Consider the following 26,515-nt stretch of genomic DNA (forward strand, 5'->3'; position numbering starts at 1 on the left):
TTGTCCACACTTATGTAACCCAAACATTGGAATGCAGTCCAAGAGTCGTATTCTAAATCGATTGCGCGTTCCCTCCCCGGATTGGCTGGTAGGACAGTGTTATCCCCTATATATTTAGTTTGCGTAACGAAACGAAATACCTATATTTGAGCCCCCATTCGAACTGTATCGCCCGCTGTATTCAATGCGCAGACAGGCTACTCCAAAATCTCCCGAAAGTTGATAATTATCTGAAATGTTTAGCGTCATGGTGGAACTGTGGACCATCTTGGTTCTGGGACTGAGTTCTTCTGTGGCAGCAAGAGGAGAGCACTGCAAGCCTCTGAAAATCGACTTTTGTCGAAATGTGAGCTACAACATAACGTGCCACAATCCCCGCGGGATGCGCATGTACATGAAGGACGGCGGCGCTGAATTGATGAAACGGCTCATCGACACGCACTGTTCGCCCTATACAGCCGAGTTGATGTGTCGTGTGGTCGCGCCACAAGGGGATCCGCAAACCGGAGACTACACCACGCCGTGCCGTGCGCTCTGCACGAGGGTACAGAAGGACTGCGAGCAGGTGGCGAGAGAGCGAGATATCCCCTGGCCGCCGCGGATCAGATGCTCAGCTTTACCAACTATCAATCACCGTCACATCGCCTGTGTGAAGGTGAACACAGTGTTTTTCTTTGCCTCTCTTTTAATTTGCAATAGAGACTAGAAAGTATTGTATGCGGTGCCGTTTGTAAACTTTTAGGCCTAATCCTCAAAAAAGTTCTTAACGTGATATGATAAAGAAAATTAGAAATATAGGTCGATCTTAAAACTAAATCTATATTCATTATATAAATCCAACTCTTATTTCTAAATCTAAAATCTAAATATTAAAACTCAAGCTAAATCTTGTACATGGATCTTTAGGCTAAATCTAAATCCTCAATCTGAATCCAAAATAATATCCATCAATATTAAAACTAAAGTCGTTCAGACCTTTGTTTCTTCAGCCATCAATAGCGTGACATTGTTTATTGGGGAAAATGTGCACTACAAGCTGCTCTCCATTAAGGTACGGCCACACCAACCGCGTGAAGGCCTTCACACACCGCCGCCGACGCGCAGTGGCGCGCATTTCACGCGCGTCAAAAGCCGCCCCTATAGCACCAACTGGAAGCGGCGCGACGGTCGCGCTGCCGTATAAAATCAGGAAGTCACCTGTCAATCAACCGCAACAAAGAGACAAAACGCAATTGGTGAGTAGCCTATTGGATTGTAGTTTATTTATTTTCCATCTTTTTGGCTGAATAATTTGAAAAATGTATAATCTGCGCAGTGAAAGTATGTTTCCAAGCAGCAGATCAACTTAGTTTGTAGGGCACTTTATCGTTTTATGTACTGTCATTTCTTATTTATTTTATTTTTTGCAATTATTCATCTACTGCATTAACAATCTCAATAATTCCAGGACCTTACATTAAGCCTTTTTAGTGCAGTCACCTTTTAAGGCCAATTGTTATTGTGTGTATTTATTGTATTGAGCTACGGCTTTATTGGTCCCCATTGGGACCAATAAAGTAGCTATCTATCCATCCATCTATATAACCTTAACATAGCCACACATTTACATATTTGCAGCCAGTAGTTATCAATTTTAATTGAACACAAGCTATTTTACATTTTATTGAGTTTTTTTTATTTCAACAGAACAATGTCGCCAGACAGAGGGTGGCTGCGCTTCTTCTGCTGCGCCGTAGGAGCAGGAGGGTTGATCATAGGCGGGCAAGGAGAAGACGAAGGGTTTGGGTGCACCCCATCAATGAACGTAGACAAGAACAGGAGGTATACCACAAACTGGTCCAGGAGCTCCGTGGAGATCCTGAGAGGCACGCCAATATTTCAATTCGCCATTAAGAAGTGTGCAATGGCAGAACCGTATGGAGTAGCCTAGTCATGATGACCTATAATCTAGTTATTATCCCTCTCTGGTATACTCTTTTGCATATATATATATACTTTTTTTTTTATCCCTCGGGATAAATACAGTGATGTTATTGCTGTGCTGGATTCAGTAGCCAGTGTATTTTATTTGAGGGCTCGAGACACTAAATGTTATTTTTCCTTAAATCCAGAGAGACAGTTAATACATGATCTGATACCACAGAGACAGTTAATACATGACAATGCATTTTTGAACTTTGCCTGTGTTTTCTTTTACTTATCTATTTTATTGTATGAGAATGTTTCTATGTGAAGCACTTTGAGTCTGCTTCATGCATGAAAAGTGCTATATAAATGAAGTTGCCTTGCCTTAAATAAAAATATATATATTACAAGTAATCTGGTTTCTACATGGTGTGACTTGATTTCGTCTATTTCCCATTATGGTCAATGGTTTGGGTACTTAGTCCACCATTGTTGATTTCCACCTGAAGAGCTAATCTCCAGAGCTATGGCTCACCAGGCAATGTCCTTTTTGGAGTTGTCTTTGTAATGACGGGAACTTTGGTAATACAATTCGACATATTTTTCCACCTCTTTCCACCTCGTTCTTCCCGCTACTTCCTGCTTGTTGCGATGCAAGATGACCCGCTTTCCTGCTTTCCAGTATCGTCAGAGCCCGAGTCGCGTCACAGTGCTTAAATTTGCAGACGCGATCTGATTGGATGACGGATCCGTCGCTGCCGAAAAAGTTGAACATTTTTCAACTTCTTGACTGAGCCGAAGGCTCCAATGGAACGGACGGATCCACAATTCATTGCGCGTCCGTCCCCATTAAAGTCAATGGGGATCACGCAACGGACGGAGGTAGTGAGCACGGGGCGTTAGGCCTTCACTCTTGTTTGGGGCGTCGAAAATCAGCATTTTTGCATAGGGAACCATTGGTATAGGCGCGTAGACGCGATACACGCATTGAAGCGTTGCGTTAGGGGCGTAAAGGCCGATACATACCTCCGGATACGGACAGTTTCGTCCGGTCCCGGAGGTGTTTCGTCCGTAAATGGGTCCGTCGCCTCTGAGCTTACGAATCCAGAGTCCGTATGATGAGCTGAATTAAGGATTTAAGGTTATTTGGCAAAACATGAACAAGAATGTAACTTGAAAAATGTTGTTAACCAACATCTCTCCGTCCAGAGTCCGGACGAAACTGTCCGTATCCGGAGGTATGTATCGGCCTTTAGACGCGGCAGACGCACGTAATTACGCACGTAAACGCAGTAACGCGCCCAACGCACCAACGCCCGGAGTTCCAAAAATTTAACTTTCAACGCTCCAACGCGTGATGCTTAGCCGCGATAGCCAATCAGCGTGGAGCTTGACCCGACGTCACTGGCAGAGACTGTGGTAGAAATTAACCTTACATTCTATGTTAAACTATGATTATTATTAGGCCTACATATCATATAGATACTTTAATAGTGGAAAATAGCTGATCACCTTTAGCCTAGATGTTATTTGCCATGTGGCACCAGTGAGTGAGTCCAGTCCATTCCCATCTGATGTTTCACACGTATGCATCATCTCTGTTTGTATAAGGATAATATATGTTCTAAGGTCACATTGGGATCCAGAAGACATGAGAATATGCCGACATCCACACAGTATGACCCAGAAAAACATTCTATGCACATCAATATTTGATGAAAGTCCAACTTTGTATTGTGTAAAGGATTGGGGATATAAGGAGCTGTCCGGGATTCATTCAGCAGTGTGTATTCGCGAATACCATTCGGCTTTGTTGTCTCTCGTTTGCGGGTGGCAATAAACTCTCCATCTATACTTGACCTGGACTCTCCGATTCCTCTTTGCTTATAGCTAGTTGAAGTGAATTAGATAAGTTGTTATTAGAAATCCCACCACAAGAGTAGCGACGCTTGCACAGAAGCATACGGCCGACATCTTTCTTTATTCTGGGTGGAAATAGTAACATAGTTACGCCATTAAATGCGTTTATGTAAACATGCGAGTAACGCGTTACTCGTATTGGATAACGCGTGTAACGTGCCTAACTTGACGCTTGATCATTGTGTGTCACAAAAATGGTTCAACGCGACTAACGCGCCTGTGGCTGCACTGGATTTAGGAGTCCGAGGTAGGAAACCCAAACGCCGCCGTGTTTGGGTGCATGATAGAGCCTAGATCGGGTTAGATTAAATAATCTCGGATATAAATAACAATAATCGGGTTAAATAACTTCACATGGTGTGTCTGGTGTGTTTCCAGCATTCGTAGTGTTGATCAGCAGAGATATAGTCCGCCAAGACGTTGAGGTTGCTTAGCAACCAGAGACGCTGTCCATGCAAGTGAATGAAGCGTTCCCTCTTCGTCATAACTATCAAACCAAACATCCTTCACATTCACTGAGTGAACATTATGAAAGTAAAATGCACATTTCTCGCTAAAAATGTTTACATAAACGCATTTAATGGCGTCACTATGTTACTATTTCCACCCAGAATAAAGAAAGATGTCGGCCGTATGCTTCTGTACAAGCGTCACTACTCTCTGCCAGTGACGTCGGGTCAAGCTCCAAGGTGATTGGCTATCGCGGATAAGCATCACGTGTTGGAGCGTTGGAAGTTCAATTTTTTGAACTCAGGGCGTTGGTGCGTTGGGCGCGTTACTGCGTTTACGTGCGTAATTACGTGCGTCTGCCACGTCTAACGCCCCTAACTGTGTGTTCCCACCAAACGCGAAATTTTTCTCCCGTTCGCGTTGTCGCCGAAGTTTTGTCGCGCCACACATCACAATCTGTCGCTGTGCAAGTTTTGTCGAATTTGTCGCGCCACAACAAGGTAACCACCATTGCATGTCTTCACCTTTTGTGTAAGAGGGAGAGACGTCAGAGGACCCGACGCAGTATATTCATAATATTGTAATGACCACGGAAGAGGCAGTGAATGAAGTATTGAATAGACAGAGATTTATTAGATAGGCCTACCTAATAAACCGTTGGAACACACAAGACCGGAAACATAGCAACGCCGGTAAACAAACCCTGAGAAGCCCAATCCCTATGAGATCTCCCCGCGCTACGGCCATCTGGAGGCGCACAGAGCTTTTGGCCGTGATATTATGCATACAAATATTATATTATGTATAGAGCTCCGGGAGTCGCAAACGGCAAAATTCACTTTCGCCTCCATGCTGCAGTTCACCCCGGACGGCACTGCACTGAGTTTGACGGTTGAACGCTGATTGGCTGTTAGGTTACACATGTCACTCAGTGGCCACGCTGTTGAACGCTGATTGGCTGTCATCACGCAAAATCTGCGTCAAAGTTCAAATATTTCAACTCGAGCGAATTTGTCGCGCCACAAATCCTCATGAACGCGCTCGACTGTGCACAGCGAAAGTGTGGCGCGATAAATCAAAACTTGTCGCCTGTTTTCTCTCGCGAAAAATTCGCCTGATACGCGCCTATACGTTCACTTTGTATGGGATCCTGTCGCCCCGTCGCGTTTGGTGTGAACACACAGTAACGCAACGCTTCAATGCTTGTAACGCGTCTACGTGCCTTTACAAATGGTTCCCAATGCAAAAATGCCGATTTTCGACGCCTCAAACGCGAGTAACGCGGTTGGTGTGGCCGTACCTTTAGGTCAGGTAGGCCTACAGCGAGGGAGAGGATGGTAAAATCCCCCTTATAAGGTAGTGGTGTCATCAGTCACACGTGGCTCATGACACAAGACGCAACAGCAACTCCTGAACAAATACCGTTACATGCATTCATACAGTTATCCAGTCTCAACACTACCACTTAACCTATGAATGACGTGTAAACTGTACAACTTTTACATAAATAAACAAAACAAAACAATGCATAGTCTAATGTCAACATTTTACACTCCAATCATGACGCCTGCAAATTTCCTCAGCTTAAGTCTGGAGGCGGGCTTTGTCATAACATCTGCAATCACGTCTGTGGGGTAGGAAACAAGTGGCATTTTATCTTCCCTTATGATAGACCTAATGAAGTGATATTTAATGTCCACATGCTTACATCTTTGTCAACACACAGGGTTCCTAATAGGGATGTCCCGATCCGATATTTGGATCGGATCGGCCGCCGATATTAGCAAAAAAATGCATATCAATATCGGATCGGCCTGCACGGGAAAATCCCGATCCGGACTCCCGATCCAGTTTGTTTTCAAAACTCCGGTCCGTGTTTTCGAGCGCACCAATGTAGGTAATCCAGTCCAGTTTTTTTCAGCTTTTCCCCCCAAATCCGGTCCGCGTTGTTCAGCACACCTAGCGCACACTGTGTGTGTGGTAATTTGACTATTTTCTACTCAGGTTTTGTGTGTTGCTTTTATATATAATGTTATATTGTTTACAATATTGTTTACAGTCTTGTTGTTCAAGAACAGAGCACTGATGCCAATTCAGTGTGTGTGTGGTAATTTGACTATTTATTATTTTGTCTATTTTGTGTTTATTTAACCCTGAATAAACAGGTCAGCTTCTCATTACCAACTATTGTGGATTATTCAAACTAACCTAATTAAGTTGACTAGTTGTTCTTAAGAGTAAAACCCTTTTCAACATGAGTAGTACAACAAAATAAGTAAATATCTTTAATCTTTAATACATGCTTGGATCGGCCGGTATCGGTATCGGCCGATGCTAAAAGCTACAATATCAGTATCGGATCGGAAGTGCAAAAAGCTGGATCGGGACATCCCTAGTTCCTAACAAGCGCAATTGTCCCCTGGTTGTCCTCATTAACAACAGTTTCCTTTAACACAGAGGTATCTATACCACCCAGTAGTTGCCCCAAATAAATGCACTCCTGTATTGTTAGAGCTAGAGCCATGTACTCGGCTTTGCATGTGGACAGTGCAATCATGGGTTGCTTCTTGGTTTTCTAAGAGACTAAGGAGCTGTCTTTACCCATACTCACATAATACTCGGTGGTGCTCGTCTGTCACTAGTGTCCGCAGCCCAGTCTGCGTCACTATATGCCCGTAGGCCTAGACTCTCGCTGCTCTAGTCTTTGCTTCTGCACTTCCCTTTAACGGGATAGTAAACTAGAGGCGGGACTTCCCTTGTCATGTCCTACAAAAAGTCCTCTTTCACACCTAGAATCTAGCTGTCTTGCTGGTAGGCATAGCACACTGACCCGAATTTATGCATCCTGGCTAGATCACACTTTTTACCTGTCAGTGCTGTACATGGGGTAGTGCCTGTGTGCTTGGTAAAGCACCGGTTCCTGGTAAGGGCTGCTTCCTGGAGGCATAGTGTCAACTCTTATGTTGCCTACCTCGTTTTCAGCCAATCGTACATAACAAACTCTGTAGGTGGCAAGAAAGTAAAAGCTGTCATGTTTTGAACTACACACTTTTCCCATCTAGTTTCGACTGGGTTTTTGGATTGTCTGTGCCGTTAAAGTAGCATTATTAATCGTTTACTACTTTAACGGCACCGACAATCCAAGAACCCAGTTGAAACCGAGGGAGGCATCTGATTGGCTACAGAGTTCCTTGTTGAAAAAAATGCATTTGTGAATCCAGCCACGTCAGGAGTGTCAAAAATCCACATAAATACAGACCAGTTCAGACAAATGCAAACAAGTTCACAAATGAAAAGCATCTTATAAATTCAAGTTGAACAGTTTGTATATAAATGTAACAACATCCAAATATTTCTTTGATGAAAATTGCAAACATTTTTTAAATTCATTATATTGATTTATATTACATATTTAAAACACGACACGTTTATGTGTGGATCAGAATTTTGTTTGTTAAACTTATTTTTGTTTATGGATTTATTTTACATTTATACATACCGATATCCATTTGTGTGTGTATGAAATGTATTTTTGAGAAGAGTAATTTATATATAAATCACAAAATACATTTGTGAATCCTTCTCTGTGCATTCATTATTAATGAGACTGTTCTGACCCCATTGTATGATAACTATCTGTTGCATGTATTTAGGATATAGATTTAGATACAAGATTTAGCATTTAGATTTATGATTTCAATTTATATATAAGTAAATTTGAAGTCACAGAGAAAAATCCTTTAAAAAACAACACAGTAACACCGTCTCAAATTATGCATTGCAGGTGCACAAATTCCTATTTTACTCATCCCCTCTCATTTACTAATCCCCTAAATTTTCAGTTTGAACCGCTCTCTAAGAGTATCAATGCATTTCTTTCTCACAAATTACACATGCCCCACGCTCACACTTTTGCACCACATATCTCAGTGAAATGTGGTTAGGGTTATTGATTTACAATCAACATCAACATATTTTTTTCAAAGAATATAAACCCTTCAAAAGGGCCTATTCAATTTGTATTGTAACGTGAAGGGTTAAATGAAAGAACCCCCTTTGTCAGCACATAAGAATTTTGCTGGTTGCAGTAGTGTAGTAGTTCAATGTGACTTATTTCAAATGACAATCATATCAACCCTAAATGATTGAGCTTTGTTGTTGCTTACTTGATGACATGTTCTGCCCGCTGTGAGGGTCACAAATCCATAAACTAGATATAAGCTTACGGGCGTGACTTGGTTTGCTTCACGATGGCAGCCACCGTGAGTTACGTAACCGCTAGGGAGGAGGACATTGTTTCTGATTTATCATTAGGTTAAAATTAATAATGGGAAGACCCACACCAAAGTTTAAATTGGTTCTGAAAACCAAAGCTGCACACACAGCTTGTGTGATGATGCGATTATTTGTCAGGAGGATTAGCAATTTGCCTAAGAGATCACTGTTTTTAGTTTAGGTGATAACTCACTCTCTCCGTGCTGTTTGCTCGTTGCATTGCTAAGGCTGGACTAGCGTATTCATTATTGTTTCAGAGCTGGAATTACCATCAGTAACTTTTGCAGTACTATAGAGAGCACATAGTAAGCTAAGCTGGTGGTTGGCTTTCTTCGAGACAGGGTACCGTGGTCAGAGCCACGGTTTAAGAGTCACAATTCGATACCGCTTTTCGGGAAACACAAATGCAAAATTCACAAGACAATGGAAATAAGTAGAGGGAGGGGGATTTAAATGCACTGTACAACAAGAGTCTGATGTGGGACTCTCAATAAGTGATAAGAGTCTGTGTGGGACAAGATTATTGTGAATCAAAGACATGGTGGACGGACAACAAAGTACAAAGTACAAGACGTCAAACAAGTGCATGTTAACAGCAGTCTAACATGTCGATGTCCACTGTCCAGTATAAACTGTAAAAGGGTCCACTGAATGGTTTAAAACTTATATAGTCTGTTGGAGGTGGGGACAAAACATGAAGTTTGTATGGCACCCTTGGTTTGTTCAGTTTTTCTCTAAAATGTTTGTTTTCCTCTCTGGCAGCCTTTGGATCTGGGAGCACAGCCAAATCCAGAGCCAACATGTGAGGCCATCAATATCCCGATGTGTAAAGAAGAATCGTATAATCAAACGGTGTATCCAAACCTTCTGGGCCACACTAACCAGGAGGATGCCGGCCTTGAGATAAATGTATTTTATCCTTTAGTCAGAGTTGAATGCTCTGCACATCTGAGGAGCTTTCTGTGCTCTTTGTTCGCCCCCGAGTGTGTTAACGGACGGCCGCGGCCCCCGTGCCCAGCTTCCTGTGAGCTAGCTCGGGCTGGCTGCGAAACGCTGATGAATAAATTTGGTTTTCGATGGCCGGAAAGTCTCCGGTGTGAAAAATTCACCATGGAGAAACGTGATGTAAGTGTTTGTGGTTAAACTACTGTTCTGTTTTGTACAGCAATACACAGTTTCTTGCTCAAATTCAGAGGAAGACTTGTTGAGATTGCGAGGGATTATGAACATTTGTTATTCACGCAGGGACTACAATGACACAGAAGAATAGCTCCTGGCGCCATTAAATTATCAACAAGCATCACAGCGACTCTATTGTAGCCTGTGGAAATATACGTATTAGAAAGCACTGTAGCACTATTGAGGCAGTACTTTATATTGACTAAAGAAATCACCTTTGTAGAAACCAGTAGACACCACTGTCTAAATTTACCTAGGGTTATCATCAGAACCTATAGAAGGGTAAGATTGAAGTGCACCAAGGGAATTGTAGTTCTTGTACGATTCGCGTTATAAGCTGCACAGTCTTGTACCCAATACTTTTCTCCTGTTGCCCTGCTCTACCTGCTAGAGTGCTAACCCTTAAGGGGAAACGCTAGGGACCCGGTTTTGATATCCGACTTGGGGTCCTATGTATGGGCTGCTATGTTGGGATAAGGAGATACACCCCAGATGCACAAAATACAACTCTCAGAAAAAAAGAGGCAAACTCCCATGATCCAGACTGGATAGAAAGACACAAGCTCCCATCCAGGCTAAATAGAAAGACACAAGCCCCCATCCAGGCTAGATAAAAAGACACAAGCCCCCATCCAGGCTAGATAGAAAGACACAAGCCCCCATCCGCGAGAGATAAAATAGACACATAATGAAATACCCAAGAAGGCGTGTGTCCACGAAGACAAAGTCTGAGGCCCGCAGAAGGGCCATCCAAACGCAGCTTACAGAGTATAAGTGCTTCACTGGAAGCAGTCTTTACATATATTATGTCTCTCAAACTTATGTAACCGGGGTGTGGAAAGGAGTTTAGCTGCAACTAAAGATGTCAACGCCATCTTGAAAATGTTATGTTCAAGGACTAACTAATGAGTGTGTTTTTAGTGTAAAATTAAACCTGGGTTCCCCAAATACGCAGTTTCGCCAATGAGACGGAGAGATGAGTTTCCCCCAAACAATTATGTTTAGTTACAAGTCATAACAGGTGTCATCCAAGGAGATGGCTGGCAAGTGGCGACAACCGTGAACAGGAGGGGGGAGCTAGATTGCTAGGCTACTCACCCTTTACACGCCCAGGCCTATAAAATACACACAAACACAGCAAAATAAAAGAACAGCACATAGGTGGTATGGGGAGCCCTATAACCCCCTGTAGCGGTGAAACAGGGTTAGTGTTTGAGAAAATAAAGACAAAAGGAACAAACACAAAAGAAAAGGAAATCAAATAGAACGACCCAAAACAAAGCACCAGTGGCGAGATCTAGGGGAAGGGATAATAGACAACTGCTTAGTCGCATAAATAGGCACGGGCTACAACTTGGATCTGGCAATGTAGCCTACCTCGAGTCCCACCAGCCATACCCCTCACGTTGCTCTCCCACCGTCAACCCTGCAATCTCCCTGGCACTGAAACAAACACCATCCGGCACGGCTACCCAACTTGGTGCCAGGCAGACGTCCGGACGCTTAAATAGCCGCAACAATAATGAATCCGGAACCATAAGTCATTCAGGACCACCCACATTACCTACGGTGGCCTCAAAGTTTACAACTTTGCTGACGCCTTTGTCCAAAGTGAAATAAGTGTATTTATCAATGAAGATAAGATAAAAAAATTATGGGCCAAAATCAAGTCCAAACAGATGGGTTCTCCATCTGTGGTGGAATATGGGCAGTGTTAACAACAGACTAATGTCAATGTCTAGTATAAAATGTAAAAGGCTCCACTGAATGGTTGAAAAGTAACATAGTAGGTGGGGACAAAACCCTGAAAAGTGTTTATGGCACCCTTTGTTTGTTCTGTTCTATAATGTTTTTTTCTCTCTGGCAGCCTGTGGATCTGGGAGCAGAGCCAGGGCCAAAGCCAGAGCCAACATGTGAGGCCATCAATGTTCCGATGTGCAAGGAAGTATCATATAATCAAACAGTGTATCCAAACCTTCTGGGCCACAGCACCCAGGAGGATGCAGGCCGGGAGATGCATCAATTCGATTCTTTGGTCAAAACTGAATGCTCTGCCCATCTGAGGAGCTTTCTGTGCTCTGTGTACACCCCTGAGTGTGTTGACGGACGGCCGCGGCCCCCCTGCCTATCTACCTGTGAGCTAGCACGCGACGGCTGCACGCCGCTAATGAAGAAATTTGGCCTTCAATTGCCGATAACACTTCAGTGTGAACATTTCACTATGGAGTCCTGTGGTTACGTAAGTGTTAAACTACTACTGTAAACATATTGCTCAATCAAAGGGGCGACTGCACCGCAACCATCCGCATAGATGTAGATGTAAACCATCCATTTGCATTTAGTCATTAGGCAGACAGTTTCATCCAAAGGTACTTATAACTGAGACAGGTCCCCAGATTCCTTTTGAGGTTAGGGAAAGATTCTCAGCTCAAATATAGAGCTAGGAAACTTGTTTCACCTTGGAGGTAACCATATAAAGAGTCTGGACCAAAGCTCTGTTTGGTCAGGTTCAGCTGAAGACGGCATACTTTTGTCAGGGTTGTGCTCGTTAAGAAAATAACAGTAGAGCTTTAACAAAAACAGCCATGGGCCTCAATGATGTCTAAATCTGGTTGCGTTCTCTTTTTCAGGTTGAGGAGCAGAGCCCTACATCCAGGACACTGATAGATACTGCTGAGCGGGTGGTGAATATGGTCATGAGCTGCCTCTCTCTCTCTGTGTTTAACCCGTTTGCCCTGATTAGTTAATGCTCCACAGGGGTGCAGCCTCGCCCAGCCCCAGGGGCCAATCAAGCCGACCCGGGCCAAGCAAGGCTGCTTAAACCAGCCATTAATGACACACATTCCACAATGTATACAAACACAAATGTGTGTGTTCTATCAAACTTCATCAGAAGTCTCTGTGTTTTACCACCAGAGGCTGAATGCTGAGGAGGTGCTGGCCAAGCTGGAGGAGGAGGGGTCAGCTCTACGTGGCCAGTGTGAGCTCTCTCTTCCCTCATCAGGAAAGAGTCCCCCATAATCCTCCTGGGGTCACTATAACAATCCCTGTTCTTCCTTACAGCTCTGAGTCTCGAAACAGCCCACATCCTGGTGACCTTCAAAGATGTATCCTTGAATGTACATTTATTGTTAAGTTATAGGCAGATAAATACCTTTCTACTTAGTACTTATTGTATCATGTTTTCATTCCAAACTGTACATTTTTTAGATATATGATTATGATATTTCTTTGCCGGAATACAATGTTTTATGTTCAGAGGTAGGATATAGAAATACAACTGTTTAAGTATGTGATCCTATTATATACTATTCATATGCATATAAGTCGAATGATATTACCTCCTCTCTGATTCATTTCCCAGTGACTGAGAACTGTCAGTGTGTGTACGAGAGAGAGAGAGAGAGAGAGAGAGAGAGAGAGAGAGAGAGAGAGAGAGAGAGAGCGAGAGAGAGAGAGAGAGAGAGAGAGAGAGAGAGAGAGAGAGAGAGAGAGAGAGAGAGAATGTGGGTGTGTGTGCTTGTGCACCCATGGATGTGTGAGAGACGGTGTGTGTTTGTGTGTATAATCGAATTGGTGTACACATGCTTTAACCAACCCAAAGAAAGATAAATCTGGCTACCTTGATATACTGGAGTATTCCAACCTCAGCAAATATGTACTTGGCACCAAGAAGGAGTTCGCTGAGAGCTCCGAGGCCAACCTGGGATTCATCTCTTCAGCCCAATTCAATAATACTCTGGCAGCCAAAGGTCATTAGACTATTTTAATAATACAGTTTGCAGGTTGCAGTAAACTTACCAATGAAAGGGGCCAGTAATGAGTAGGAATTTCAGATTCTTACTCATTGTAAGTTTAACACATGCTTTTAATAAGAGAAACACACACCCAACGTGCAACCAAGATGTAGGGCTTATGTAATAGTAATAAACTGATGTTCTGTATTACCGTACAGCCCCTTGTGTTGCATGCTAACCGTGCTAAACGTGTCCTTCAGATCTGGCCGTAGATGAGCAGACCTTCCAGGCTCTGTGGCGCCGCTACGGCTCCCAGGGAGCCCTCATGTATGACAACTACATGGAGGTGGTTACTAAACTGCTCCTTCTAAAAGGTAGCCACAATGTGGTCTCGTATGCTGTGAAACAATGAATTGTGTTTGAGAACAGAGAGAACAGTTAATTAATTTTGTGTATAAATATGGTACATTGCTATGCTAGGAACTAATCTGCAGTAGTGTTGGCTCGTTCGTTCGCGACCCGGTTCGAATGAACGAGTCTTTAGGGCGAACGAACCGGACCGGTTCGTCTCTCTCGTTCGTTCGTTCGTTCGTCTCGTTCACCATTCGATTCACCGGAAACGCGACTGAACGAAAGAACGAGTTTCCGGTAGCACTAACTCCACTGAGTCTGACTGACTCAGCTGAGAACTGTGCAATGGCGTGCATTCCATGATGCGATCTACCGCTACCGGAAACTAGGCTGATTCGCGAACGACTCCTCCACCGAGTTTCCGGGGAATCGATTCACCGGAAACTCGACTGAACTGGGAGGAGTCGTTCACGAATCGTATGTTCGTTCAGCCTGGTTTCCGGTAGCGGTAAATCGCATCATGGAATGGACGCCATTGCACGAGTCAGTCAGACTCAGTGGATTTAGTGCTACCGGAAACTCGACTGAACGAACGAACAAACGATTCGCGAACGACTCCTCTTGGCGACCTGAATCACGCAAACTGGGTCACGGAAATGAATCATTAAATCCACCACTAATCTGCAAACTTTTCTCTGCCGTATGCGTCCTTCCTTTCGGTCGTTCAGACAGGTTTCAAACGGACCCGGTCCGGGTCGAGCCAATCACAACCGCTTACCTAATATGGGTCAGGTTTAGAGGTGTGCCCTATGGGAGGGCCATTTAGGCATTTTCATAAACAAGATGGCTGCCGTTACGTTACTCTGATTGGTTGCAGGGTCCAGTTTCCCGATAACGATGGATCTTCGCTCGTACGATCATTCTCACTATGGATCTTGCGAACCATCGTAAATTTCTTTGGAGCGTTTCCCGAAACTCCTCTGAACATGAACGCGCATTCGCTGCACTCACGACGTTCGTAGGATTGTACCTGTCCACTGACATGGCGCTGAAACGGGCTATGACGCAGGGGGAGACGCAGGAATGTAGCAGGAAATAAGGTTTCATTGATGGCGCGCATGCTCTCTAGAATAATTGTAGAAAATGCAACGTTCCATAATTCAAACGCAGAGGCTACCATTGACACACGGCTACTGCTGACCCGATTAGGAGAGTTTGGTCTAAATCCTGCCCATATTGTTGGGCAGGATGAAGTAGGCTATAGGTCTTTTTACACTGCCAAACCGGTTCTGTCGTAGCTTGGCACGCCCGGCGATTTCACCTTCTTATCTCCAGTTTCCTGTGTAATACCGAGGGGGTCAAATCCCCTGTTCATCACGGCGCGGGGTTTCTTGGTTCACTGGGGAAGGCGGGGCTGCACACGGAGTCTCTGACCTCTTTAGAATAATTTGTATTATTGCATACTCCCGAATGTTTTAATTTTTTTATGAATGAATAATGCAATAATGAGTTCACGTCTGAGTGTAGACTACAAACGCGATTAAATGGTCAGTGATGTTCGTTACTGTCTAGACACGGTCCAATAAATAGTGAACCTTATCACAGCCTCACCGAAGCGCCTACAGTGCATAATGCAAACATTCGCAACAAAAAACGCCTGCAGAATACCCGCTGGTCTCAGCATCAGTGTTTCCCCTAGAATTTTTTTTAGGCCCGGTGGTAAGAGCTGATGGTGTGATTTGTTATACATTTTTCACGGGATGCTAGAGTATTTGTTGGTTATTTCCAAATAAAACACTTGCTTAGCCATCACAAGTTGGTTAAGTTATGGACATATAAAGAACGAGGCTAGTGTTTCGCGGGGGCGGTAAAAATGTCCATGGTAACGGCGGGCTGAACCAATCAGACGTCGCATTTACGCGATCGGTTCATGGTATAGTTCTTCTGCCGGAGAATAAACAGTGTTTTTCTAAAAACAAAGTTGATTTAATATAAACTAATTTCATGTACAGGAGCATAAAGCACCAATACATATTGAGATAGCTGGTGGTGAGCTTGGATGGTTATGATATTATGGCTAATAATAATAATAATAATAAAAAAAAAAAAAATCATTTTTTTTTTTTTTTTCTCTTTTTCATTTCTTTTCATTTTTTTGGCCGGTTGTTGGCCTGGCGGGGGCGCTCGTTGAACTGAACAATGGTAGGGGAAACACTGAGCATGATGCATGTCTAGTTTACAGTAGCCTATGTCTTCTGTCATTGGTCAATTTGAGGACATTTTAACCACGATGGTTGAAATAAAATCCAAGGATGATAGCAAGTGCAACTCGAAAGCGACCTCCCACATAAGACCAATGGAATCATTCGATTTTATTATATGCCTTGTGACGTATCGGTACATTTCGGCTGCGCTTGTATTTTTGGAATTTTAAATTGCTGCAATAAATGATGCTGTTGTTGACTTCTTACATGTCTCTATCTTTGCTTTTTAAATCTAACATTAGTCTGAGTAATATATCGGCAGTGACCACGGTTTTTGGTTGCGAAATTGCGCCTGCTGGGAATTCCGTGGTATTGGATTTGTTTTAATAAAACGCATCCAATACACGGAATATTCGCTGGTAACGCCATTGAGGCTTGTTGAAGACGGCTGAACTTCATGCAAATTACTATGACGCGTTTCAGCGGCCAAACACTGACAGCCAAACGGAAAATTTACGCTCTTTGCTTGCGTGGATACCAGGGAACACTGAACACCGGCACTTTGGTTCCTCCTACCTACTTTTTTGGTTCCGTCTGACTGTACAAAATGTAGACTGAAAAATGTATCGCGGCTAATACGGTGTTGTACGATCCGAGCCTTTTTCATTTCAGAGATCGCAACAAAAAGGCTCTGGCCTGGGCGGAGGTGTCACGCGTGGTTGGTTGGTCTGGTGTGTGAGTTAATGAAACGTTTGTGATTATTGTAAAATAGGCGCGATACATGCCTGCTAACCGAGATCGGGTTCATCCCTTTGTTCCCCGGGTCCTATGTTCCCCAGGTCCAATGTTCTCCGCTCGGGGAACATAGGACCCTTTTTTAAAAAAAAGGTCCTATGTTCCCCGTTTTTCCTAAAAAGGGTCCTATGTTCCCCTGTAGCCATACATACCGGGGAGCATAGGACCCTTTTTGGGAAAAGCGGGGAACATAGGACCCTTTTCTGGGAAAAGGGTCCTATGTTCCCCGCAATCTATCAATCTTTAAAAATTTAAACTTTGACGCGACATTCGCGTGATGACAGTCAATCGGCGTTCAACAGCGTGGCCACTGAGTGACATGTGTAACGTAACAGCCAATCAGCGTTCAACCGGCCAACTCAGTGCAGTGCAGTCCGGGATGAACTGCAGCATGGAGGAGAAAGTGATTGTTGCCGTTTGCGCCCCCCGGATCTCTTTATATAATAGTATATAATATAATATAATTGTATAATAATATCACGGCCAAAAGCTCTGTGCGAACATAGGACCCTTTTTGGGAAAAGCGAGGAACATGAGGAACATGTTCCCCAGTCTCATACAAAGAGGGGAACATAGGACCCGGGGAACATAGGACCCGGGGAACATATGTAGGTGTACACCTAGAGTGTGCATATATTTCTAGATATGTAGCCCCTACGATAACCTTTCCCTCAAAATAGCCTCACCCAATCGCACCACTGAACTTGGCCATAGGCTCGGCCAATCAATGACTTGCATGCAGGTGCCCTGGCGAATGGGAGGAGAGGAGAGGGCGGGACGAAAGGAGGTTGGCGGGAAACACAGAGGGGAAGACGGCGGCTCGGCGCGGTGCCATGGCGGACGGAGATTTCGAGATAATCGATCAGTTAAAGAACAATTTAGCTCTTAGTTATTGCGTGTGCGACATGTTTTAATCTGAGCTACGGAACCTTTACGGCTTGAGTGGCGAGTGGAAGAGTGGAAGACTCCACGCCATCAGTGCTGAAGATTCATCCGGTGTTAACCAGTATAGTTCGCATAGTGCGAGGCGACTGTCCTTGCTAGGTAGTGCAAAGTTTGTTTATTCAGCTATATTACTAGCCCGTCGCCAACGTTAGAAGCATAGATGTCCTCTAGACGGGATGGTGCTGTCTGTGCAACATCCATATCTAGATCATCAGTGAGACCTGACTTGTACTCGAAACCACACTGTCGATCTCCTTCATGTACATTACTCCTCCAGAGTTGAATCCAGCATACGATGTCAGGGAATGATCACCCATGACATCAGTGCAGATCTTCCAGCAAAGGTACGCAAGATTGCGCATTTGAGGGGATACTCCAGTGTGATCATGCGAAAAGACCTGATACGGGTTGTCCATCAGAGACCTCATGGCTGCTCTCCACACAGCCAATTCTCCCATCAGAGCATTCAAGACTCTGCTACTAGCCTGAATCCCGGTCCTCAGCTGATCAGCATTGAGACGTCCCGCCTCAGCCATGGTCCTCCTCTCCAGATCCGCGTGTTGCTCTGCATTCATCCCAACGCACTTAGTGTTTACCTGAGTGGAGTACCATTCACCAGTGTGATCAACAAACTCCTTGTCAGTTGTTCGCATACAGCGGAAATGTGTACCCTCGACGATTTGAGTCCAATTGAAATCAGGACGTCCCATGATGGCCCGATGGATGAGAACACATGAAGTGTGTCCACTGTTAGCCGCCTGGTGCATCAGTTGAACACATTCCTTGAATCCCATCTCAATCATAGCATTTGTCAAGAACTTAATGAATGCTCCCCAATCTTGAACACCCATGGTTGAGAAGACACTCCACATCTCAGCAATGATTCCTTTCTCCAGCCGGATTGAATCATCACCGGATGCAGCCACAAATCCACAGGTTCTCTTATTGCACCATTGTGATGTAGCCACACCACGCTTTGCAATAGCACACAAGAAATTGGCATGGGCATTATTGAAGTTCGACTGACCCTCAGTTTGGCGGCTTGCACCAAACAGTTGCCAACGTTGCCAACGTTGGAAGCCTTGTCACGCCAGAGAATGAAGAGCCAGCCAGTTCACTGCTGCAGCCCGGGACGTATCTGTGGCTCATCTCACCTGCTCTCTCCCTCCACCTCCCTCTCCAAAGCCATTGATACACGGTGCGTTGGGTGAGTAAATAGGCCACCCTGCCACCCAGGACTCTACCATTCTCCACGGACAGCAACGCGCTCTCGATGGACATGTTCAATTGGTGAACGGTCGGCACATACGTGACGAGGACAATCCGAACCAAAAGGAACATTGAACTAAGAGTGGACATTGAGTGTGGTTAGGTGTATTGTGCAAAAACGTTTCTGAAGTTATAATTATATGTTGCTATTGTGCGAATTGTATTAATGCTGTTGTTATTTACATGTGAGGTTCATCTGCAGTGTATGGTATTAGAGGTACCTGCTGATAGTGTTGATTGAAACTGAAAGTGTTATTGAGCCACTCTGGTGAAGTGGATGTTGTTGATATAAGGTTTTGGACGTGATATGGTGGTTACATACATTTGATTTATACATTTATTATTTTATTTCATTTTGTTTTATTACTTTCCTATTTTATCTAATATCAGAAGAATAGTACTTAGTATAATAAATAACCATTCGTTTATCAACTGTTACACTATTGCTTTTATTTTTCCATCTTTTCTGAAGTAGGGGCGTCTCATCCTCTGTCCATAAAGCATAGTGGTTAGGGGGAATACAGGGTAAGACACACCGATACCTTCTGATATTCCGTCCTTTAGGTCTTCACCGTGACAGGTTAAAATCCTAAAGCCTAAGCTATTGTACTTCAACTGAGCAGGTAGAGCAGACACGAGACTAATAGGTCTGGGGGTTAGGGACCTAGATCCTCTAACTTCCAGCCATTCAGGGAAGAGTGATTTACCCCTACCAAGCAGGTCCCGTCCGCTACACATATCCCCCGAGATCCTAGCATACTAATCTTGGGAGCGTGTCTATGTTCCCCGGGTCCTATGTTCCCCTCTTTGTATGAGACTGGGGAACATAGGACCCTTTTTTTTAAAAAAGGGTCCTATGTTCCCCGGTCACATACATATCGGGGAACATAGGACCCTTTTTGGGAAAAGCGGTCTGTTACTTTTTCCACCATTACTGCCAAATTCCGGCCGAGATAACTACCATTGCATGTCTTTACCTTTTGAGGAAGAGGGAGAGACGTCGGAGAACCTGATGCAGTCTATTCATACGCCGGTAAACAAACCCCGAAAAACCCAATCCCTACGAGAGCTCCCCGCGCTACGGCCATCCGGAGGCGCACATAGCTTTGGGCCGTGATATTATTATACAATTATATATTATATACTATTATATAAAGAGCTCCGGGAGTCGCAAACAGCAACAATCACTTTCTCCTCCATGCTGCAGTTCACCCCGGACTGCACTGCACTGAGTTGGCCGGAACGCTGCACTGCACTAAACGCTGATTGGCTGTTACGTTCCATATGTCACTCAGTGGCCACGCTGTTGAACGCCGATTGGCTGTCATAACGCGAATGTCGCGTCAAAGTTTAAATATTTTTAAAGATTGATAGATTTTTTTTCCCAAAAAGGGTCCTATGCTCCCCGGTATGTATGGCTACAGGGGAACATAGGACCCTTTTTGGGAAAAATGGGGAACATAGGACATGTTCCCCGAGCGGGGAACATAGGACCCGGGGAACATAAGGAGGACCCCCTAATCTTCCTTGCTCTGAATGGGACGATATCGTTTTCAATTATCGAAAAAACGTTGGGCAAAGGATATATTACGTTCTGTAAAGGAATAATGCACGCATAATAATGCAAATGAATAATGCACGGAACAAACGCGGCACACAATGCAGTTTAATAGAGGATAGACAGCTGAGAAAAGACCATTGAGCAGACGCTTTTATCCAAAGCGACTTACAATAAGTACATTTGTCATAAGAAGTGATGTGATGTATCGCTGTCAGTGACAGTGATAATGACAGCTGTGTTTTCTGTTTTGTGTTCAATAGTTAATGAGTGCAACATCCATAGTGATTTTGATACAAAGTGATGATAAGCGGGCTGCAGTTAAAAGTGATGATAGAAAATATTTGCTATCAGAACGTTCGAATTTAAGCGGGAATCATTTTCATTTGCTCTCCATACCACCAATCTAACCAACCAATCGCGTGTAGTCATGCTTTAAACAAAACACGTTTTTGAAATCGTCACATATGCAAACTAATCGACAAGACGAGGGATAAATGACAAGGGATATATCTCTTGTCTTTTATCCCTCTATTCCCGCTATTCCCCACTATTCATGGAGCCTAAGGTGAATCATTTTTAATTAAATAGTCTAGATAGATAGATAGCCTAGTCAAGTCTTTATTAATACCAAACGACACAAAATACATCCCATTAAAACTACACACGTTGATAGATGGATAGATAGATTGATAGATAGACGATAGGCCTAGATAGATAGATAAATATGTTCCATTATTTGCCTTGCGGAGCCAGCCAGTCCTGTGCGCCTATTAGCCATGTGCGCCAATGTCAATTTGTTTGACGAATGAGTGCAGATCATGATTTGCGAATCACTGTAACATATTTTAACTAGCCTACTACAGCACGCAACGTTTTTTTTTTTCTCGGTTGTAATTACATTTTAGGATTTTTTTAAATATATATATTGGAGTGGAATCACTGTCCTACTTGCTGTCGAAGCACTTCATCCAACAAGCAAAACCGTCTCTGCAATATGGCCAAAGTGTATGGGAGTTCACTCTTTGATTTGGCTGTCTGTACTAAAAGCATACGGCTCCTTTAAATGCTTCTGCAAAATTGAATTGTAGGCCTACGTCATGAGCGACTTGAGCGACAAAACCGAACAGAAATATTCGCAGCGATTTCTTATGAGCGACAGGATGCTCATCCCTAGAGTACCCCTGGAGTCCTCGTTAGCTACGAGCATTTTCACGACATTCGTTACCAACGCTGCTTTCGGGAAACTGTGAAAACTACGATGCTCGTACGACGCACTTCACGATCCACTTCGGCTAACGATGCTTTCGGGAAACAGGGCCCAGTTCACACACAAATGACAACAAGTTCCCATTGAAAAGCGTCTTGTAAATTCAAGTTTAACAGTTTGTATATTAATGTAACAACATCCAAATACATTTTGATGAAAATTGCAAATATTTTTACAATTCATATATTTATGGATTTATAATACATATATTTAAAGCAAGACAGTGTGTGGATCAGAAATGTGTTTGTGAAATTTAGATACCTTCCCTGGAAGCCGTCCGGCTTAAGTTTCATTGGGTCGTTACTATTTTATTTACTATTTATTCATAAATAATTGTTACATAAGTTACCTTCACAATAGCACAAAGACCTATATTCAGAAATAGAGGTACTCTTACAAGACAATTCTAACATCTACACTTGCAGAATGGCGGACTGCTGCCTTTTAATCAATGTTTTGGCTTATTCCCTGTCTTTTGAAAAAACCGAACAATGTAGCCTACAGCTTTCTAGCCGATTGTTTAACGTCTTATATTCATAGACTTTCCAACCAGTAAAAGTAGTGTGTGGTCCCATTTTCCCATCACTCTTTGCGAGTTTGTGACGATGTGGTCACGTCGGTCACGTCGAAGGACGACGAAATCACGAAAGGGAAACTCCCCCTGATGTGTTTGCTATTATTGTGTGAAGTGTGAAGGGGTAAACCTATCCTGTGTTCTCTTGCAGAGCGCTACCAGACCAGCTTCACTTTCAATCAGGTATGTTTACAGGGATCCAACAGCCTCCCCCACACTTGTGTTGACCCGTTACCACACACTACAGCCCTTCCTTCACCTTGTCCACATGTAAAAAGATAATAACTGCATATTATTCACCTAATGGTTTAGCTATCTGTTGTGTTGTATTTTTCCTTAACGTATTTGTTAAAAGTGTACATAAACCCTAAAAGTGTAGTAGTTGTTATAGCTGTACAAACTGCATCTGACTTGCTCAGTAGGGATCATGTTGTTTCTCCTCTCTCCTCAGTTCATCCAGGCCGTTATAATGTGAAGCCAACCACCACCACAACCCAGAGAACTTTCTTTAACCTTGTTTAGCTGTGTGATTTGTTTTCTGAGTAGCAAAAATATTCAATCAGCTCATGGAAACTTGTTCGGACCTGACTAACAGGTCAGCCGTTCAATATAATCAACTTTTGCAAATAAAATAACATTTTGTGGACGTTGAACAACCCATCTTACCTGTCTTTGTCTCACAACGCAATAGCATTTTAATTAGACAATATTACAGGTTACCTCCCTTGTTACACAGTTACTACTATATGTTTTATGTAATTAGTGTAGGCCTGCTGTCATCAAATGCGAGAACATTGGCTACAATTGTGTTGTCAAACTTTTGTAAGGCTCACAATGATTTAAACAAAACACGAACAATCCATCTGAATGTCAATTCAAATAACATTGCTTGCATAGTAACTTTCCGTTCATGTCATGTATTTATATTTAATACACACACAATAACCTCAGATATGGCCCCCAATTATCAAAGTTAAATAATACATTGTGTAGGATTGAGAGACCTCACCTTTTTCCCCATTTAACCAAAAACCGAGGCAGTGTAGTTTCTCACCTACAGATGGAGCCAGAGACCTAACTTTGCCCCTCGGATGGCTCCGAACCAAATTGCATATCATCCGTGGATTACATTCAAATTAAATGTAATCCAATCAAAAGCATAGGTTGTGTTGTTAGGTTTTGACATGAGACCAAAATTAGAAAAAAGTTACACTTACTTTCCTTTACATAATGAACAACCAGCATTGCATATACAATATTTTATAAAGAATCTGGTAACAAAAAAAACTCCAGAGGGTCTCCAAATCAAAGATATTTTCTACTGTATTTTATAATCCGTGTATGTTCCTTAGATTTTAATAGAAGATGATTCAACGTTGATGTACTCCCCTCCAGGGGGCTTCCAGCTCCACCATGATCTGAAGGGATTGGTTCAAACCTTCGAAAAGACCAAGAGGGACCAATAAACTGTTAGAAGGGACTCCAGTGTTGCTTGGAAATCCCAAGAATGGAAATTTCCAAGCAACACTGGAGTCTCTTCTAACATAAGTTTATAACCAATCATGTTTTTACTAACCTGTGATTTGATGAAATGGACTCACAGGCATCAATCCAGAGAGTCAAAAGCATAACACGCTAAAGGTCTGCGTCATCATCATCTTCCTCACCATCGTGCGAGGCTAAACCGATCTTTATGACCAGGATGAGCTGGGAAGAGATTTAATATCCTGAGTACATATATTTTGGGGCTGATTTATTGTATGATACAATATGTACATGCATCCAGGTGTGTATGTGTATATATATACGTGTGTGTGTGGGTAGATGGGTGGGTGATTGTGTTTTCTATAGATTGGGCCTATTTAGACGTCAGAGTTGTAATAAAGTGCTATGAGACGACGCAAATATCACAACACTGGCCCTTGAGGCTTAAGGGTCTCACTAACCACAGCGCCATGCTTTGTTCAACACAAACAGCAAACAAACACGCCCACACATATATATACACGTCCGTTTCAACATGTGTGTGTATTTGTGTCCCTGTTTTTTTTTTTTGTTGGGACTGTGACAACATGGGGACGAGCAGAGGCATAAAGTGAACCTTTTACGCAAGGCTTGAGCCGTACTGGTGTCCACTCTCTGATATCTGGTCTGTGTTACCTACTCTCTGTTCTTTGGAAAGTCAGTGGGTTCAGGGGTAGGCAGCTAAAACAATTATAAACTTCTTCTTATAAAGGTAAGTAGATGCATAGATCTGATTACATATATGGATAAATAGTTGAAACCTACATACCCAAATTGATAAATGGATGGATATATAGACAGACAGATGGATAAATACAATATATACATAGATGCACAGATGGATACATAGATAACACACTGATATGATGTTATGGCCTGAGTCATGGTAAACCTGGAAACAGGTTTTACTGGTGAATTATCTCTCTGATAAGTCTTAACGAGCAGAGGGTCGTTAAAACAAACTAATTGAAAAATTAAACAGATTTAACTTCACTGACTCTCACTGGTGACCCTGATCCCTTCTGTATCTGTGTGTTTTAGTGTGTATGTGTTGGATATGCTTGGTTGGATACGCAAACCTCTGTTTGTGCGCCCATTTGTTGTCATATATGCGTGGGTGCATTTGAACCTGCCTTTGTGTTTCAAGAGCATGTCTTTATGCATGTATGTGTGTGGTGTGTGTGTATGTGTGTGTACATATGGGTGTTTACATACACATGTTTGCAGGAGTGGGTGTAGAGAGGCGAGATTGTGTGTCTACATGCGCACCAATCCAGTTAGCCATTAACACAGAGGCCATCTTGTATTACCTACCTCCCTTGTTTGATTTGAAGTCTTGTTTTTTTTACAACCCTGCCTCCTGAAAGCACTCTTCCTCCTCGTCCCCCCACACCCTCCCTGTCACCGATACGCCTGCACATGAAAGCCCCGCACTGTTCAACCAACAATGGACGGCCTGTGTGCTGCATTGCTACCTTAAAATGGTACATTCCCTGTCTGTCCACTATTGGAGAATCATTAGGGAAAAACATTGAGGAATTATCGGAGGAAGAGAGTGAATGTTTGACATTGAAAACCATGCAGACATGATCGTAAAACACCCAAAGGGTTTGAAAAGGGATGAGGAAGAATCATTGATGAGTCAAAAGTATCTTTAAATGAACTTATAAACCCAGTTGGGAAATTTGGATACTCAATGAAAAAACAACAACCCTGTTTTTCCTAATCAAGCTGCCAAGTAATCAAGGCAACGGTCAATGTTTTGTTGCTAGCACAACAGAGGCGATCGATACTGGTCGTCAGGTGAAGCTTAATGTGCGGTACTCATAACCACTATCAGCAGTGAAAGAGCGCTATCTGGGGATCTCTAGTGTTTACCCGGTTTCTCCATTGAAAGATGGATCCAGACTCTCTGAGACCAGGGTCAATGTTTACCTCTCACCTCTTTTATCGACCAGGGGGCCGCTATGGCCTGCCCTGAGGGGCCTACACCCATGAGGCCCTTGGCTTCCCCAGGGCACTCCCCCTGGCTCCCCTCCCGCACATCCCAACCTCCCACCTTCATTCAGAGAAGGTGAGGTCGTTAGGATACAGGTGTATTTGTTAAGGAGCAGGGAATCAATGGACCCTGTACCAGAGGCAGGCATACATAAAGGTCTGAGCCAGATGCCTTCTCCTTTATAACTGCTCCTCAAGTTTTTTTGGAAGGGGGGCTTTGGAGAGTTTTGACTGTGTCATTGTATTAAGAGCTGTCTACTTCCACGGGTGTATATTTTAAGCCTGTGGCTCTGCGAAAACGCTACATGCAATCCTATCTCTTTTCCCGTCACCTGTGAACTTAAAACACTAGGTTAAGTGATCATAAAAACACATTTGATCTCTCAGTTATCCAATAAGTGCAGATGTGACAATAATGCAAAACGGTTCTCCTGGCATTCATTGCGCTCCCTCTCCATGTTTCATATCAGGTGTTCTGGAACTGGCAGCTGGGGACTCAAGCCAAAGGTGAACGTGCATCTTCTGTTTTGGCCCTCCTTCACACTGGAACTTCCATGTACG

General features: G+C 43.3%; 1 protein-coding gene across 2 annotated transcripts; it reads left to right on the forward strand.

Moving 5' to 3' along the window:
* The first annotated feature begins 128 nt into the window (after window positions 1-128).
* LOC115553716 (uncharacterized) lies at window positions 129-23,090 on the forward strand. 2 transcript variants are annotated; one of them, XM_030370198.1, is made up of 10 exons: window positions 129-655; window positions 9,313-9,675; window positions 11,597-11,968; window positions 12,360-12,422; window positions 12,646-12,709; window positions 12,793-12,836; window positions 13,334-13,481; window positions 13,727-13,840; window positions 22,584-22,615; window positions 22,884-23,090. In XM_030370198.1, exons 1-10 carry the CDS (start codon window positions 236-238, stop codon window positions 22,905-22,907), a joined length of 1,644 nt encoding a protein of 547 aa, XP_030226058.1. In that variant the 5' UTR covers window positions 129-235; the 3' UTR covers window positions 22,908-23,090. The 2 variants fall into 2 exon arrangements, with proteins under 2 accessions (XP_030226058.1, XP_030226059.1); XM_030370199.1 differs by having other exon boundaries at window positions 12,360-12,413.
* The last annotated feature ends 3,425 nt before the right edge of the window (window positions 23,091-26,515 follow it).

Source organism: Gadus morhua, chromosome 11 (genome assembly GCF_902167405.1).
Source record: "Gadus morhua chromosome 11, gadMor3.0, whole genome shotgun sequence".
Lineage (NCBI taxonomy): Eukaryota > Metazoa > Chordata > Actinopteri > Gadiformes > Gadidae > Gadus > Gadus morhua.